This window comes from Myotis brandtii, unplaced genomic scaffold (assembly GCF_000412655.1).
Source record: "Myotis brandtii unplaced genomic scaffold, ASM41265v1 scaffold130, whole genome shotgun sequence".
NCBI classification, from domain to species: Eukaryota; Metazoa; Chordata; class Mammalia; order Chiroptera; family Vespertilionidae; genus Myotis; species Myotis brandtii.
In genome coordinates, this window is record NW_005354596.1 from 294,988 (window position 1) to 310,792 (window position 15,805).

The window sequence follows — 15,805 nt, forward strand, 5'->3', positions numbered from 1 at the left end:
GTAAGGCGCCCTCCTCCGCACCCTGCGCCCTTTTCCGAGCTCCTTCCTTCTTCCCTTTTCCGGTGTTCCGAGGGCGCTGCGCGGGTTCCGCCGCCGCCTCTGCAGTTGGGACCCCGCGGTGGCCATGCTGACCCGTGGGGTAGGGGGGCTCTGGTGCCAGCGTCTCGGCGACGGAGGGTGTTTCTCCCGGTCCACGTGGTGCCGCTGGGCTGCTGTCCGTGAATCCTAGCGAGGCGGGGTGCTGGGCCCCCGAGCCTAAGCCAGGGCTGGGAGAGGCGACCCCAGCAGTCAGTGCCGGTGGAGAAAGATGTCTTGGCCCCGCCCCTGAACCAGGAGCCACCATGTTGGTGATACCCCCCGGACTGAGCGAGGAGGAGGAGGCTCTGCAGAAGAAATTCAACAAACTGAAGAAAAAGGTGAGGGGGTGTGGCGGGCCGCCCGCGGTGTGGCTCGGAGCGGGCCAGTCTGTCCTATCAGCCTGCCCTGGAGCTGCCTCCCTTCCCCGCGGCTTTCATCCTCCTGAAGCTGGCGCTCCCCAGTGTAGTTTTCCCATTTCCGTCTGGTCTCACTGATACCCCTAACCTACCCAAAATAAAAGCCATCATCTTCCTCGGAGCCTAACCTCGTTCCATTTCTTCATCTTCCAAATACGGACCGACCACATTCAGTTCTTCCGAGTGTTTGGAATCACACATTTCAGCTCTGCCCTGGCCGGTTAGAACATCGTCCGGACACACAAGGTTGCAGGTTCAGTCCCGGGTCAGGGCACAGACAAGAATCAAATCAGTAAGGGGGGCAGCACACCAGTGTTTCTCTCAAATCAATTTTTTTAAATCTCATCTCTGACTTTTCCATTTGCATAGCCAAACAATTGCTGTCTTTTTTAATATCCTATATAATAAAAGCCTAATATGCTAAGTGTCCAGTCAGCCGTTCAGCCAATCAAAGCATAATATGCTAATGATATGCTAAGGTCGCTAAACCACTCACTATGACATGCAGTGACCACCAGGAGGCAGACTCTCAACCGGTCAACCAGTTACTATGATGTGCACTGACCACCAGGGGGCAGATGCTCTGACCAGTAGGTTAACTTGTTGCTGGGGTCCAGCTGATCTGGACAGAGCGAGATGGGCCAGACACGCCCTGGAGCCCTCCCGCGGTCCCTCCCCAGCTGGCCAACCTCTCGCGTCCCTCCCAGGCCTCAATCGTGCACCAGTGGAGTCCCTCGGCCTGGCCTGCACCCTCTCGCAATCTGGGACCCCTCAGGGGATGTCCGAGAGCCAGTTTCAGCCCGATCCTACAGGCCAGCCGAGGGACCCCACTGGTGCATGAATTCATGCACTGGGCCTCTAGTGTGTGTGTGTGTGTGTGTGTGTGTGTGTGTGTATGTATATATATATATATTTTTTTTTTAATTTCAGAAAGGAAGGGAGAGTGAGAGAAGTGGGGACATCAGTGATGAGAGGGAATCATTGATCTGTTACCTCCTGCACACCCCCTACTGGGGATTGAGCCAGCAACCTGGGCATGTGCCCTGACTGAGAATGGAATCATGACCTCCAGGTTCATAGGTCAATGCCCAACCACTGAGCCACACCAGCCAGGCTCCTTGATTCTTTCTTGAAAATAATTTCTTTTTTCCTGCATATTCCATAAATCATCAGGTCTTTGCTGATGTTCACGTAGACCAGGGGTCCTCAAACTACGGCCCGTGGGCCACATGCAAATACAAATATTGTATTTGTTCCCGTTTTGTTTTTTTACTTCAAAATAAGATATGTGCAGTGTGCATAGGAATTTGTTCATAGTTTTTTTTAAACTATAGTCCGGCCCTCCAACAGTCTGAGGGACAGTGAACTGGCCCCCTGTTTAAAAAGTTTGAGGACCCCTGACGTAGACTGTTGTAATGGTCTCTAAACACGTTTCTTAGTGTGTGTTTTTAACAGTTTTCTTCACTGTTATTAAAATGATCCATTGGGAACACAAGACTGTCCTTTTTCTCAGAATCCTTAAGTAGTTTCACATTGTCTGTGGAATAAAATCTTAAGTTGGTATCCCTTTTTAGTAAAATAGAACTATTCACTAGTCCCAAAACATGCATTCCCAAAGCCTTCTTATATCTGCATTTTTTTCACACTGTTTTCTTTGTGTAAAATGCTCTTTTTCTCCATCTCTGTTGTACAGATTTTACCCAGGGTCCAGTTTAATAGCCATTGGACATCAGAAAATTTTACTTGCTCTCGAGCAGTTTGCATCTCTTATAAACATTCTTGACAATTTAGTCCAGACATTCTATTTTTGAGATTGTAAGCTTCTTGCACAGGAGGAACTGTGTCTCATACTTTTGCATGTCCCTGCTATAAAGTAATGAAAGGCGTGTTCTTGTTAAGTACGCAGAAGATGGGTGGGTGAAGCCCCCAAGAAAGGCATGTAGGCCTATGCCAGTGGTCGGCAAACGGGCTCGCGAGCCACATGCGGCTCTTTGGCCCCTTGAATGTGGCTCTTCCACAAAATACCACGTGCGGGCGTGCACGTACAGTGTGATTGAAACTTCGTGGCCCATGCGCAGAAGTCGGTTTTCGGCCTGGGCGAGTCTATTTGAAGAAGTACTGTTGATATTTGGCTCTGTTGACTAATGCGTTTGCCGAACACTGGCCTATGCGTACTTGCAGCTTATACCCGGGAGCTCTGGTCCACGATTGAATTCCTCGTCTTCACCTTCAGAAACTTGATACTTTGGGAAGTCACTGGATACCGTGGTTCGGGTGGCTTAGGTGTCGCTGGCACGGCAGATGGTCTAGGGCTGCCTCAGCGAGCCACTCCAGGAGCACCATTTGCGTTGTTTTCTTTGAGAAAGGGAGCCCCTGGAGTGATGTGGCAGGGGCCTTGGGAAAGGATCTGGTCAGGGTGGCCCTCACCAACTCCTCTCTTCTCATTCTTATTCCCAGAAAAAGGCATTGCTGGCTCTGAAGAAGCAAAGTAGCAGCAGCATAGCCAGCCAAGGCGGCGTGAAACGCTGTGAGTGACGGGAAACGGAGCACAGGGCTGGCTCTTCTCCCTCCTGGCTGCCATAACGCCTCTCCCTCCCCACTCCAGCTCTGTCAGAGCAGCCCGTGGTGGACACAGCCACCGCAACGGAGCAGGCGAAGCAGCTGGTGAAGTCAGGAGCCATCAGTGCCATCAAGGCTGAGACCAAGAACTCGGGCTTCAAGCGTTCTCGAACCCTAGAGGGAAAGTTAAAAGTAAGCACAAGCAGAAAGCTAGTCCAGGGACCCTTAACTCAGGGGCATCCCTCTACGCTGGAATGGAGGCAGGTTGAGGGGGAAAGGAATGCCTGCTCGATCCTGGGCAAATGGTCTGCCACTCCGAGCGAAGACAGTGGGTGACTCCTGAGTTCTGCACTTTGCACAGTCTGGCTCCAGTCCATGTGTGAGAGCTCTTGGCTTATGTTGTTCTCAGGAGGTGAGCCGGCTGAAATGTTAGCAGATTCAAGAAATGTTGAGATAAACTAAGTACTTTACGGGTATATCAGGGTCACTTATTTTGAAATACCACATAATCAAATAAGAAAAGTACAGCCCTAACCAGTTTGGCTCAGTGGATAGAGCATCGGCCTGCGGACTGAAGGGTCCCAGGTTCGATTCCGATCAAGGGCATGTACCTTGGTTGCAGGCACATTCCCAGTAGGGGGTGTGCAGGAGGCAGCTGATCGATGTTTCTCTTTCATCGATGTTTCTAACTCTCTATCCTCGTCCCTTCCTCTCTGTAAGAAATCAATGAAATATATTTTTAAAAAAAGAAAGAAAAACACAAAGGAATTAAAAGGAAAAAAGGCCAGCAGAAGGCGAGAAGGGGTGAGGGAAGAGGAATCCCCTCTCCTCTGTCGCATGGTTGGCCACCTCCCGCTCACACTCTGAGGTAGGTCTCTACCTCCTTCCAGGACCCTGAGAAGGGGCCGGTCCCCACTTTCCAGCCGTTCCAGAGGAGCATATCTGCGGATGACGATCTGCAGGAGGTAACGGCTCCCACTCCTCTGTCCCTGAGGGACCCACATGCCTGAAACTAGGGGTCCTCCTAACTGAAACTTGGTCTCTTTTTCAGTCGTCCAGACGTCCCCAAAGGAAATCTCTGTACGAGAGGTTAGCAAGTTAGAAATAGGACTGGGTCCTGGTGGGTGGAGGGGGGCTGCCTGGTCCTTGGGAGGTATGGGGCTGGAGCGGGAGGAGCTGGGCTCCAGAGCAAGTGTTGAGTCTCTACAGGGTCTTTAAAGACAAGGTAAAGGCCCCCTTTGATCCTCACTGTCTGCCTCCCCTAGCTTTGTTTCTTCCAGTGACCGACTTCGGGACCTGGGGCCAGAAGGGGAGGAGGCAGAGGGCCCAGGGGCTGGTGATGGCCCTCCTCGAAGCTTTGAATGGGGCTACGAAGAACGTGGTAACGCCCGCTCCTCAGTCTCCCCTCCCCGAAAGCCGCAGCCGGGACCGCAGTCGTGAGCGGAACCGGGACAGAGAACGGGACCGGGACAGAGAACGGGACCGGGAGCGAGACAGAGACCGGGACCGAGACCGGGACCGGGAGCGAGACCGAGACCGAGAAGGCCCTTTCCGCAGTGAGTGGGCGTGGCTAGTGGGGAAAGTAGCCTCAGCGAGGATGGAGGTGGCTCCAGCTAACGTGGAGGGTGACCCAGGGTACGTCTGTGATCCCACAGGGTCGGACTCGTTCCCTGAACGCCGGGCCCCTCGGAAGGGGAACACTCTCTACGTGTATGGGGAAGACATGACGCCCACCCTCCTCCGTGGGGCCTTCTCCCCCTTCGGAAACATCATTGACCTCTCCATGGACCCACCCAGAAAGTAAGGAGGACGTTGGGTGTGCGGCCTCGGCCAGCCCGTCCCCAGCAGCCTGTAGCATCGGGCTCGGCTGCATTAAGAAGAGCCCGCGTCACTCTACTGACCCTGTCTCCTCTCATCCAGTTGTGCCTTCGTCACCTATGAAAAGATGGAGTCAGCAGATCAGGCCGTTGCTGAGGTGGGACTTCCCAGATCCGTTCCTCCCACCCTCCTGCCATCCTCGTGTTTTCTCTAACGTACTGAGAGCCGGAGGCCATCATTACCTCCTGAGAGCCCCTCCCCACTCACAGCAAACCTATGTTCTCAGATCCCGGCTCAGGCCACTGCTAGGATGGCAGCTCGTGGAAATTCTCCTTTGGTTTGTCTGTAATGTTTCCCCATCCTCTGCCCCTCCCTCCTCTGCCCCAGCTCAACGGGACGCAGGTGGAGTCCGTGCAGCTCAAGGTCAGCATTGCCCGCAAACAGCCCATGCTGGATGCCGCCACTGGCAAGTCTGTGTGGGGCTCCCTCGGTAAGAACAAGGTTCTTCCTCATCCTGACACCACCGCTCACCCCTTCTTCTTGTTCCCCTGCAGGTCCTGGGTTCCCTGGAGGCCTGGGTGTGTGGGGGGCTGTGGGGATGGGAAGGAGAGTGGTCAGACCCTCTGTCAGTTGGAAGTAGGAGAAAGAAGAGAAAATGGTTGAAAATAACTGTAACTGGAGCAGGGTCAGGTTCATGAGGAAGATGAGCATCTCGTGGCCTTGTTCATTTTGAGGTGAAGTGTAGTTGGTTTTGGAATAGGAACTGGAACTCAGGCACGAGGTGAGAAATGAAGACAGATTGTCACCTGTCTCTGTATCTCGGGGTGGCTACAAAATGATAGTCTCATTGGGGAGACTGACTTCTGGAGAAAAAAATGGCCCAGGACTGGGCTTGGGTAATATTCAGAGAATATGGTGGAAGCAGGGCTCTGTTCCCCGTGCCCCGCTCGTCCCAGCCCTCCTGACATGTTAGGCCGGGGTTGATGCAGCAACGGAGACAGCAGGAAGGGTCAAGGCCATTGAAGCCAGAGGCCACCCGCTTTGAGAAAGGGCATGTCAGCATTGCCAGAGTACAGAGACCCCAAAGACTGGGAGCTGCTGTCGGGGGTTCACTAGCCCCAGAGTGGCTGGGATGGAATCCTTGGCGATGGGGTGAGGAGAGGGACGCACTGGGTACAGGGAGGAACAAGGAAGGGAAGGAAAGCTCGAGGCTCAAGGGAGAATGCTCCGGCCACAGCTACCCCCAGAGTGAGTTCTGTCGGGCGAGTAGCACTTCTCATTTTAGCAGAAATAGATTTTCCTGGCAAAGGAGTGGGGCAGAACAGGGGTTCAGAGCAAGAGTGACCTTCCAGATGAAAGGAAGGGCTCAGAAAAGACCAGCATGTCAACAAAGGGCTATAGAGATTTTCTCATTTTTAACTTTTTAAAAAATATTAATTTCATAGAGGAAGGGAGAGGGAGAGAGATGGAAACATCAATGATGAGAGAGAATCACTGATTGGCTGCCTCCTGCACGTCCTGCACTGGAGATCAAGCCCGCAACCCAGGCGTGTGCCCTGACCAGGAATCAAACTGTGACCTCCTGGTTCATAGGTCAACGCTCAACCACTGAGCACACTGGGCCAGGATAGTTTTTAATTTTTGATGTATTGACTCAAAGCTGTAGTAAGCACCATTCAGATGTGTCAATAATAACATTTGCTGTTTTTCTAAGAACCAACCATTTGTTAACAGTATCCCCATGTGATAACAGCATACCACTCACTGCTGGCTGGGGTGTTGTGATGGTTTGGCAGCCACTGGGAGACAGGCCGTCCCGGCCACCAGAGGGCAGCATAGAACAGCTTCCAGGAACCAGAGGCCAGGAGTGGGGTCAGACTCCATCTGGGGTCTCACCAATGCTCTCCTTCAGGCCTTAACTAATCCTTTCCTCCCTCCCTAGCCGTCCAGAACAGTCCTAAGGGCTGCCATCGGGACAAAAGGACCCAGATTGTCTACAATGACGATGTCTACAAGGAAAACCTTGTGGATGGCTTCTAGGTGGCGGAGTGAACTGCTGTGCCCCGCCTGCCCCGACACTGGTCTCAGTAAAGCACCGAGGTGGAAGCTCACACATCTCCCTCAGCCTCTGGTTTCTCAGCACTGGGGATTGGGTTGAGCCTTTTACAACGACTGTTAGATTTTATCTCATTTGTGGCAAGATGGCCAGTGCACCTTCCCCACTCCCTTACCCCAAAGGATGTTGAACACAGGTGTTGTCACAGCTCTTTTAATTGGATCCCGTACCCCTTCCCAGCAGGAAACCCCTATAGAAAAGAATCCTCGTCACGGAGTTTCTCCTTGAGCCAGGGCAGCACTTGGAAGAGGTTGATGTGAAAGTCTCGGGCGTGAGCAGGCACCTGGTGCTGCAGTCTCTTGTCTTTGCAGACATCCACGACTCCCCAGCTGATCACACCAACCTGCAGGGGCGCGGGGTGCCATGGGTCATCTGGTAGAATTTCTCCTGCACCTCAGGAAGCACAGCTGCTCCCATTGCACCTGCACTGACCTGGGAGAAATAGACTAGGAACCCCCTCAGTCCCGTCCTCCGCAGCAGCCAGGCCACACCGTGGTCCTGAGCCCTCAGTTCAGGGGTAGTCCTAAGGCGAGGCGGCTCTGCCCTCCCCTTTCTAGCCACAGCTGTTGGCCTTTCCTGCTTTGGGGCCCGTGCTGACCACTTGGCGTCTCCCCCGGCTGGGAAAGGAGGGACTTACTTGAATGAAGCGACTCCTCTTGTGAATAATCAGGGGGCCACCAGAATCACCTACAGGGGAGGAGAAGCTGCAGCGAACCTCCTGGGCCTCGGGAACTTGCAGCTCCACCAAAGAGCCTTTTCTCACCTTTGCAAGTGTTGGGGTCAGCATAGGGATCCACCCCTCCAGTGCAAAGGAACCTGGGGGTGACCACCTCAGAGATGTCCTTGACTTTACCATAGCCTGGGGCCTTCTGAGCATCTCTCTCACACGCGGCTTTCTGTGGGCGGGAAGGGAGGGATGAACCAGCTCGCTCGGAGAGTCTGGGTCGAGAACCTCCTTAGGGTCCCACATTGCTCACCTTATCCCCATTCTTGATGTAGACCTCCTTCCGAGTCAGCATCTTCTTCCCGTCCTTGAGTAACTCAGACACAAACAGCGCTTTGACGTCCTTTGCCGGGAGCAGCTCTTCCACTGGACAGATGGACGGACTGGGTCATTTCAGCACTCCTCTCCCCACCGTCTCCGCAGCTCCCTCAGCCCCTCCCTAGGAGCTGGGCTCAGGCAGGCGCCTCCTCAGCGTCCCTCACGCCCCACTTGTCTCTTGGACTCTCACCCTAGTGCTCCTCTCCCTGAACATGTCTTACTCTGTTTCTGGCAACTGGTTGACGGTGGAAGCCTCAAAGCTTGATTTGTGGCCGCAGTGCAAGGGAGACAGATGGGCCTGTTCAGGAGAGGTAGGGAGCGGATGGCAAACTGCACCCCAGGCCTCCAGCCCCACCTTTCAGTCTCTCGGGGAGCCCGACGCCTGACCTGAGAGTCTTGCTGTACTGCAGCTTCTCCTTGAGCTTGATCAGGGCCACGTCATAGTCATAAAATTCCGGAATTCCTTCTGCTTTTTTCCCATTGATGTTGTACTTGGGGTGAAATAGAACTTGTTCTATGTGCAAGTCCTGCTTCTTTCCTCCTACGGTCAGAGGAGAGGGGACCTCTGGGCCACCCACTTCTCCGGGCAGCCTCCTGCCTCTGGCTCGGGGCCTTCCCTCTGCTTCAGCATAGAAAGCAGGGGCGGGGTCTTTCTCTGCTGAGGGCCATTGGGGTATTTATAACATCGTCCATGGGCCATACAAAATTATCAAATTAAAAATTAGCATGCTAGGCCTTAGCTGGTTTGGCTCAGTGGGTGGAGCACTGGCCTGTGAATTGAAGGGTCCTAGGTTGGATTCCGGTCAAGGGCATGTACCTTGGTTGCAGGCTTGATCCCCAGCCCCTGGGAGGCAACCAATTGATGTGTCTCACATCAATGTTTCTCTGTCTCTCCCCTTCCCTTTCACTCTGTCTTAAAAAATCAGTGGAAAAAATGTCCTCAGGGGAAGATTAACACAAAAAACAGCTTGCTATCTTTGGTCAAATATTTAACTCCTCTCTAATGCCTTGGCAGGGCCAGACCAAATGATTTTGCGGGCCTTATATGGCCCATGGGCCAGATGTTCCCCGCCCCTGGTGTAAAGGAATCAGCTACATTGAGAGTGAGTGGACTGAGCTGGAAGTGGGAGGTGTTAGCTGGAGGGTGGAGCTCAGAATTGATCCACTGCATCATCCTTACCCACGTTGACCTTGATCGAGTGTAGCTGGTCCTCCACTGTGAAGCAGTGTGCCGCTGTCAGCACAAAGTACGGGGACACCACAGCCCCCATGCAGTTCTCATGTGCGTTAGGAGGGCGCTGGTAATGGCGGAGGGGAAGCTCTTTCACCAACTGAATCCTAGCATGGGCCCTGCCCGTGCCCTACTCCCACTTCACCCTGCCCTCCCCCCAGGACGCCATGCTTACGGTGACTGAGATCTTGGCCTGCCACGGTTGCCTGTGGTAATCGGTAGCATCCTTGTGCTCCCAGACCATGCCGCAAAGACCCAGAGTCTCGCTTTCCTCTAGAAACAAAGGAAGGGCGGGCGCTGAAAGCTGGGGCGCTTCATCCCAATGGCAGCACCTTTGGGGAGGGACGCCTCCATGTCCATGGGAGCCGAGGCCCATGAGGAGAAAGGAGAGGCAAGGGCATGCGTTTACTTGTACTGAAGACATGAAGTCACTGGTACAGGGGAAAGAATTTGAGACTGAGATCGGAGACTTGGCTGGTTTTAGGCCCAGCTCACTAGTTTGCCGTCTCTTGGCCTCATCTGTAAAACGGGGCTGCAGAAAGGCCTCTGGGAGCTCTGGTTCTAAGTGGACAGTGCCAGGAAGCAATCGACACTACGGTGGAGCCAAGGAGAGGCCTTCCAGGCAGCCAGGGCTTCGGGCGGAGCGGAAAGGAGGGCCTGGGAGAGCGGGCTTCCTGACATCTGCCTACCAATCATTTCGTAGAAAACATTCTCCAGGTTGTCCATGTCCTTGACTTTGAACACATGTTGCTCTTTATCTTTCTTGGAAGCCAAAGCATTGATGTTCTCTTGGTTCACCAGAGGCCCAACCCCAAACACGTAGACATCTGAGGGAGACAAGGGAGGGTGAGGGTCCATGCCTGGGAGGGGCAGGAGCTGGGAAAGCAGGCTGCTGGGTCCTGGGCAATGAAACTCACCCAGGTAGTCTTCCCTTGGGTTTTTGCGATCTCTGCCAATGTCCAGCAAAGACCGGATGTCGTGGATGACAGGGACCGGGTCTCCGCCCATGTTGTGCTGGCCTACGGAAGAGACGGACCGTGAGGGGAGGCAAGGAGGGTCCAGACAGACAGATGGCTCACCGAGTGGCACGTGGCTGGGTAGGCAGGTTTGGAAGTGACAGATCACAGAGTCCCTCCTTGTAAAATGTCACAGAAAAGATCAACATGGTTCCGGCCTGTTGCTGCTTGGGGCCCCCACCATGAGCCTAATGTTACATGTGGACTGGAGGGCCACACACGAGTGAGGGGTGGGGAGTCGGGCAGGAGGGAGCCCTTCTGACCGTCAGTCATGAGGATGATGACGTGGCGGGTGTGGTTCCAGCCCTTGGGAGGGGTGTCCCCCGCCCAGCCCATCATGTTGTACACTGCCAGCAGGGCCTTCTTGGTGTTCGTCCCCGTCTTCAGTTTGTGATCTGTGGGCAGGAAAGAGGTTGCCACCTCCCAGTCTTCCAAGCCACCCTTCAACCCCGAGGCCTGTCACGACATCCCACATGGTTCAACTTTTTTAGTTGATGGTCATCCCACTGACTTCCCTTTGCAAAGTGACTCTCTCGGCCCCTAACAGGTTCCCACTAACCTGTGTTCTCCGAGGACCCTGCTGTCAACCATGCCCTACACAGTGGTCCTCCCTGTCCCCAGGCGGTCTCACACAGCACCCCTGAACCTTTGACCTCTCTGACCCCAAAGGGAGTGAACTTCCCACCATGACTTCTGACCTTCGTAGCTGATTTTGTCGAGCTTCTCTGTGACCCAGGCTGCATTGCTGCTCTCTGCGTCGGACACTCTAATCAAAATGTTGGTGTCGGTGGCATAGGTCACTAGAGCGTATTTTGGATTCACCCCGTAACTTGCCACCTGAGGGAATCAAGGGTAATAGCATTGCAAGGAGAATACTTAGCTGGGACGGGGAAGGTCCTGGTAAGAGACTCAAGGGCCGACTGGTCACTGGGGTTTTCAGGGGCGTCTGGGTTACAGGTGAAGAAACTGCTTCAAGTGAAGGGGAAGGAGGATGGGCTAGGACCTGAGGATTTTCCGAAACCCTGGGGCTCAGAGGGGCTGCCAACCAGGGAGCTAGTCCTGTGAGGGCCGTGAGGGCCGTTCAGGGTCCCCGCATTGAAGGAGGGGCTCCACCTTCTCAATGAAGGCTTTCAGGCAATTCTTGGCGCCGGTGAAGTTGCGCGCCCCGATGCTGTCGGATCCATCCAGCACCAGGTAGATGTTCATGGAGCCCGAGGGGTCCAGGACAATCCTCCTCTTCTGTTGTTCACCTGCGCGCCCCACAGACACTCAGGCTCCCTGCCCCCCAACCCCCTGCCCTCCCGACTCCCACCCCACCTCCCACTCCGCCTTCACACCTGGGCTGTGCCCATCCTCAGCGTCCGCGCCCTCTATCTTCTCTGTCAGGGAAGACAGGAAGGCTTCGGCCACCTCCGCAGGGGTGTCGTACATGAAGGAGTCTGGGAGAGGAGAGCAGGTCAGATGTCTGGGAGGGCCCGCAGCACAGGGGCCAGACGCGGGCGGTGGGTTTCCAGAGTGGGAAGGGCTCAGCGGTAAGTTGTACAGGGACGTTTGGCACAGAAGGAGGCAGTGCCCGGGCACGGGGACTTGAGGCCGAGAGCCAGACCTGACCTGAGGGCGGGCATGGGTCAAGGGTCACCTTGGCAAGAAGGCTCTGTTCCACTCCAAGAGCCACCTTCCTGGCAGGTTCGCCGCTGGGAGCCGCGCAGGGTGAGTCCCCGGCTGCAGTAGTAGGTGACGCTGTCTTCAAGGCGGTACTGGCTGCCCACCTTCCTTGTGCCAATGGGGATGCCTGGGTTGGGGCAGTACCCCGCTGCAGAGGCATGAGACCACGAGTGAGGCCCGAGGCCCGGCGGGCAAGGCAGCGCCCAGGAGTGACCAGGGTTCCTCAGGCTGCGGCACCGGCGGGGACAGGCCACCGTGGGGGAGCCATCTTCTCACCTCCATTGTCACAGATGGCTGTTTGCCCATCCCACCGACCAGTCACTTGGCAGGTGCGATTGGCAGAGCCCCGGAGAGTGTAGCCATCATAACACTGGAACGAGATCTCGTCACTCAGATTGTAGTAGGAAGCCCGGGGCCAGTACTCCCCATTCTCAAAGTCCTGTGGTCGTGGACAGCGGATTGCTGGGGGAGGGACAAGTAGAAGTCACTGCGAGGGGCAGGCTGCCCTTTGGAGCCTCCCTCCCGGCCTCAAGGCCCCTGTCACTGAGAGCGAGCACCTCTCGGTCCCACAGGAGCAGCGTCTCCCCCACCCCTGGAGGGCCCCTCAGCCCCCGGGAGGCCCCCCACTCTTCCCTCCCGCTCCTGAGGGTTCTGCCCGCTGCAGGGCCGCCTGGTTCCCTCCTCCTCCCTCCTTCCGCCTTCCCCCCTCCAGCCCGGGGCAGCTCCTACACCTGCTCAGCCCAACTTTCAGCCCGCCTGGCCTCACACGGATCAGCCTCGTCGGGACCTCGGCCGCCCTGCTCCAACCCTCTGCTGGCCGTGCCACCCTCCCTGCCCTCCAACCTCTGCATTCCGCCTTCTTGACAATCTTTTGGTCTTTGGTCTGCAGGGCGCTCCAGGACCCCGTGGATCTGCAGGTGCGAGTCGGCACGGGGTACGGGTAGAAGCCAGGGGGACACAGGTACTCCAGCGCCTGGCCCTCCTTGAGAAGCTGGAAGGAGCCGCCTTTGATCTCTACTCCCTCCAGAGAGCAGGGTCTTTGGGGCTCAGCCACGGACACTGGCGTGGTGCCCACACCTAAAAAGACAGGCTGGTAAAGCCTGGCCTGCCAGGCCCAGGAGGGATGCTGGGCAGCAGGAGGGGGCAGTGACCCTGGCTTACCTCCAGGCAAGAGGCCCAGGACCAGGGCTACGAGGCAGAGCCAGGGGCAGGGGCTGCTCCGCGGGGCCCGGGGAGGCGGGCGAGGGGCTGGCGCTGGAGGCCGCGCGGCCTTCCCCGGCTGGTGCTGCATGGCCATTTAGCTCAGCGTCCAGGCTGAGACTGCAGACCTGGGCCAGGGCGCACTCCCGTCCCCTGCCCCCCACACCTCCAGCCTTTTATGCAATCGGAGTGCTGGCACCTGCCGCTCGCCCTGCCCGCCCTTCCCACATCACTTTCCGGAATGTCCAAGAGGGAGAGCCCCACTGAGCTGCCAGTCAAGGAAATAGAAACTGCAAGCCCCACCCTTTGCTGCCCAGGATCCAGGACTGTCCCTTCAGCAGCTCCCCTCGCCACAGATCCTCCCCAAAGAGCCCAGACCGCCCCCCTGTTGACCAGTGCGGAGCAGAGTCCCTGTTTGTCCAGCAAGGTCTCTGACCTGCTCCTGCGGTTCCTGGAATCACTCCTGCCTTCCCCGCCCCCAGGCAGAGGCACAGACTATGTGAAAATCCGATTTTTATTAATGTCCAAAACTGGGAAATTCCACGTGAAAGCGAAAGGAGAGTGAGTCGGTACAGCCGAGGGTGGTGGGCGCTGCCCGGGTGAGGAGTGAGGAGGGTCGGGGGTCTGAAGGCAGAAATGCAGAGGAAGGACGTGGGAGAGGACAGCAAAGGGGCCATGGGCGTGACTAGAGGGGCAGGAAGTTCAGGACGCCCTCCAGGTGCTGCCTCAGCCAGGGCTGCAGGCGGAAGAGGCTGATGTGAAAGTCGCGGAGCGGGAGGACCTTGCCTCTAGGTAATTTGTTGCAACGGAGCGGGTTGTTGAGACCCCAGCTCACGAGGCCCACCTGGAAGAGAGAGAGCATGGACAGGAGGCGGCCACAGCCCCAGCTCCAAGCCCGTCCTCCTGGCTCCTGCAAAGGCCTCCCTGTCCCCCCGCGAGGCCCAGATCCTGTCACCCAGTCCCCACGAGCTTCCCCCTCTCTCACCTGAAAAAACCTGAATCTCCGCTCAAGGAAAACCGCTCCTCCAGATTCTCCTGCAGAAAGAAGGGGCAGGCGATGCGCTGACTCGCGCTGCTCTGCTCGCATCAGCAGGGCAGTGCGCCGTCCTGGGTCCTGGCCGTGTGCTGGCCACGGGCCCTGGGGCCTGCCTGCAAGAATGCGGGGCGGGGGGGGGGGCCTCACCCTTGCAGGGATTGTCATCTTTCTCCATCCCACTGCACAGGAACTGGTCTGTCACCACCTCGCTGACATCTGTCAGGTTGGGGAACGTGGTTTTGTCTTGGCCAACGACCTCAATACATCTTGTCCACTGCAGTAGGAGTGGAGCGAGAGAGAAGGCTGGATGAGCGACGGGGTGCCTCTCTCAGATGGAGAAAGCAGCCAGCACTGCAGGGTGTCATCTTTCTCCATCCCACTGCACAGGAACTGGTCTGTCACCACCTCGCTGACATCTGTCAGGTTGGGGAACGTGGTTTTGTCTTGGCCAACGACCTCAATACATCTTGTCCACTGCAGTAGGAGTGGAGCGAGAGAGAAGGCTGGATGAGCGACGGGGTGCCTCTCTCAGATGGAGAAAGCAGCCAGCACTGCAGGGGCAGACAGACATTCTGGGGGACCCGCCCCCGCAGCCCAGACCTGAGCCGCTCACCTCTGTCCCTGTCTTGAGGTTAATGTTCAGTGTGTCCCCATTCAAGGCCACAAAATGAGCAGGAACGCTCAGCTTGTTCAGAAGTTCGCTCTCTACAGGCAAGGAGGGGGAGGCTGGTGCTGGCCCCTTCACCCGGGACCAGGCTTCTGACTTGGGGACCGGAGCACAGCCATGTCCTCACCCCAAGCCCCGGCCCCAGCTCCCCCGACCTGAAGCCCCAGCTCTCACCGTGGTCCCGGCAGGTGCTGCCCGGGGGTCTCCGCAAGGCCAGGTTGGCCCCCACCGTACAGGGAAGGCAGATGGGCCTGGGGAGAAGCGGGGGTCACACAGGCCCGTGCTGGGTGCCCCCTCCTCCAGGGCGCCCCAGAGCTCTGCCCCAGGTGCCAGCACCTGGCATGGGTGGACATCTTCACTTTCTGGGCCAGCTTCAGCAGGGCGATGTCGTCTCCGTAGAACTCCCGAATGCCCTGGTGCCTCTTGGCAAAGACGTCAAAGTGTTCGGAGATCACCACCTGCTCAATCTGGAACTCCTTGCCCAAGCGGGAGCTGGGATCCCCTGGGAACAATGTGGCAGGTTAGGCCGGGCCAGGGCTCCTGAGGGGCAGGGGCTTGGCACAGGGGTGGGCCCTTCCTCACCCACGACGACCCTCCACAGGGAGCGGTCCTGGTCAGCGTGGCGGAAGCAGTGAGCAGCTGTCAGGACCCACTGGTCCGAGATGAGGGCCCCCCGGCAGGTCTCCCGGCTCATGGGCTGCAGGGGAGCAGGGGGTCTTCAGGGACCCTCGCCCACGGCGCTTCACCTGTGCGTCCCGGCACCGGCCCCGGCCCCGGCCCTGGCCCTCCTTCCCTACCTTGATAGTGACATGCCAGGGTGTCCTCTCCTGGGCGGAGGCGTTAGCTGACATGTTCCCCACCCCACATATGGTGTCTATGAGCTGGGAGACATCTGTGGGGTGAGGAGCGGATGGGGCAGGAGACAGGGGAGGGCACTGTGGGCAGGCTCCCAGCCGCCTCC

General features: G+C 56.8%; 3 protein-coding genes and 1 long non-coding RNA gene across 5 annotated transcripts in view; 2 read left to right on the forward strand and 2 right to left on the reverse strand.

Annotated features, from left to right (window-relative positions):
- The first annotated feature begins 6 nt into the window (after positions 1–6).
- On the forward strand, positions 7–6,986 carry NELFE (negative elongation factor complex member E). Its single transcript, XM_005859852.2, is given in 11 exon segments — positions 7–416; positions 2,952–3,021; positions 3,100–3,245; positions 3,944–4,018; positions 4,105–4,142; positions 4,319–4,466; positions 4,468–4,609; positions 4,709–4,853; positions 4,974–5,028; positions 5,259–5,361; positions 6,814–6,986. Coding segments are annotated over 11 exon segments (1,095 nt in total). The 5' UTR covers positions 7–341; the 3' UTR covers positions 6,912–6,986.
- A 138-nt stretch (positions 6,987–7,124) lies between these two features.
- On the reverse strand, positions 7,125–13,379 carry CFB (complement factor B). Its single transcript, XM_005859851.2, has 18 exons — positions 13,103–13,379; positions 12,785–13,018; positions 12,218–12,403; positions 11,916–12,089; positions 11,614–11,715; positions 11,390–11,526; positions 10,975–11,113; positions 10,540–10,671; positions 10,178–10,279; positions 9,950–10,087; positions 9,436–9,533; positions 9,210–9,327; positions 8,417–8,570; positions 8,251–8,327; positions 7,965–8,077; positions 7,751–7,883; positions 7,625–7,674; positions 7,125–7,330 (listed from the first exon to the last, which is right to left on the reverse strand). Exons 1-18 carry the CDS (start codon positions 13,236–13,238, stop codon positions 7,178–7,180), a joined length of 2,376 nt encoding a protein of 791 aa, XP_005859913.1. The 5' UTR covers positions 13,239–13,379; the 3' UTR covers positions 7,125–7,177.
- Positions 13,380–13,637: 258 nt separating this feature from the next.
- Positions 13,638–15,805, reverse strand: part of C2 (complement component 2) — a 10,709-nt gene continuing 8,541 nt past the window's right edge. Inside the window, exons 10-17 of one of the 2 annotated variants that reach the window (XM_014534466.1) lie at positions 15,642–15,736; positions 15,427–15,541; positions 15,181–15,346; positions 15,019–15,095; positions 14,791–14,882; positions 14,325–14,451; positions 14,127–14,176; positions 13,638–13,985 (exon numbers count right to left, since the gene is read on the reverse strand). In XM_014534466.1, coding sequence (XP_014389952.1) covers positions 13,827–13,985; positions 14,127–14,176; positions 14,325–14,451; positions 14,791–14,882; positions 15,019–15,095; positions 15,181–15,346; positions 15,427–15,541; positions 15,642–15,736 — 881 coding nt within the window. In that variant the 3' untranslated portion in view covers positions 13,638–13,826. Of the gene's footprint in view, positions 13,986–14,126; positions 14,177–14,324; positions 14,652–14,790; positions 14,883–15,018; positions 15,096–15,180; positions 15,347–15,426; positions 15,542–15,641; positions 15,737–15,805 lie in introns of those variants that run through there. The other variant, XM_014534465.1, reaches the window with a different exon arrangement.
- The window catches only part of LOC106725010, a 9,268-nt gene continuing 7,713 nt past the window's right edge, over positions 14,251–15,805 (forward strand). The window contains exon 1 of the long non-coding RNA XR_001360845.1: positions 14,251–14,261. This is a non-coding gene — a long non-coding RNA (uncharacterized LOC106725010). The remainder of the gene's footprint in view (positions 14,262–15,805) is intronic.